Source organism: Morus notabilis, unplaced genomic scaffold (assembly GCF_000414095.1).
Source record: "Morus notabilis unplaced genomic scaffold, ASM41409v2 C11375332, whole genome shotgun sequence".
NCBI classification, from domain to species: domain Eukaryota; kingdom Viridiplantae; phylum Streptophyta; class Magnoliopsida; order Rosales; family Moraceae; genus Morus; species Morus notabilis.
The window spans coordinates 1-1,107 of NW_010386384.1; the positions used below are offsets into that span (position 1 = coordinate 1).

Consider the following 1,107-nt stretch of genomic DNA (forward strand, 5'->3'; position numbering starts at 1 on the left):
CCCAAAAAAAAAAAAAAAAAAAAAAAAAAAAGAAAAGTAAATTGAGACCTCATTACCCAAGAAGTTGTTCATGTAGTTTGCGAAGAGAGTCGCCAACACCAACAGCATCCAACGCCTTCCAAGCATTGGTCCATGTTAGAAGAGCAAATCCTGTTATCCTCGAACTATCTGCTGATTCCAACACTAAGCTTCTAATACCTAGCCTGCACCAAAAAATTTAATACTCTAGAGTTATGTTGCATATAGAAACTGTTATTGCAGGTATAATGTTGTGGTAATTTCACGCCTGACTGCACCACAAGATGTAAATGTCACGCATAGAAACACATTAAAATCTCTGCATCTATGAGAGAGAGAGAGGTTAGTACCTGTGAAGTCCCAAGGATGTTGTGAGGCCAGCAATCCCAGCTCCCACAATCACAACGTCCTCAACCACTTCCATAAATTAATATCTTCTTTTTTGATGAGGTGCCCCTAAAGATCAGACAATTGTTCTTTGTATGTTGAGGCTTCACAGTTCAATTCTAGAGGAAATGGTTTTACATGATTAAGGGTGAATAATGATCTTATATAGTGGAAAAGAAGGACAATGATGTCGTCAACGATGACATATGAGGTCTAATAATTAATAATTTCCAAAGACAAATTTTGTTTGGATTGAACCTTTGAGTCTTTGACATTAATATGGGATACAGGAATGTCTCATGTATCGTGATTAAAAATTACGCATCAAGATTTATGTCCACTTTTCCTAGTTACTTATCAAACTTAAAAAGGGTGGAATTCAAATAAAATGGCTCAAAATACAGAAGTAAGATAAGTCATAAGTGAGAATAATTCTTCTGCAGAAAAAAAAAGGTCAGGAAAAATTATTATTTGCTCTCGTGAGATTATTTACCTCTGCAACCATATCATATCATATGAGAGTAGACACTGTAGACTAGACAAGTAAGAATGTCTATTATTATATATTAAATAATAGATGGTCACGAAATTAACAAAAAGTAATTTCATGAGTAGTAACAAAAATAATTTATTTGTGTTTTTTCTTTCATAAGGATTATCATGTATATGATCAATAATATGTCTGAATTAAAAAAAAAAAAA

At 33.1% G+C, this 1,107-nt stretch overlaps 1 protein-coding gene across 1 annotated transcript; it reads right to left on the reverse strand.

Annotated features, from left to right (window-relative positions):
* Positions 1-45: 45 nt before the first annotated feature.
* Positions 46-923, reverse strand: LOC112095049 (monooxygenase 2-like). Its single transcript, XM_024176729.1, has 3 exons — positions 899-923; positions 369-524; positions 46-203 (listed from the first exon to the last, which is right to left on the reverse strand). Exons 2-3 carry the CDS (start codon positions 440-442, stop codon positions 53-55), a joined length of 225 nt encoding a protein of 74 aa, XP_024032497.1. The 5' UTR covers positions 443-524; positions 899-923; the 3' UTR covers positions 46-52.
* Between the last annotated feature and the right edge of the window lie 184 nt (positions 924-1,107).

Excerpts from the sequence above, each read along its gene's own strand:
- LOC112095049 (XM_024176729.1), bottom strand. The coding sequence starts at position 442 with ATGGAAGTGGTTGAGGACGTTGTGATTGTGGGAGCTGGGATTGCTGGC. Across the intron at positions 204-368 it reads ACATCCTTGGGACTTCACAG|GCTAGGTATTAGAAGCTTAG; the intron begins GTACTAACCTCT and ends TTTTTGGTGCAG.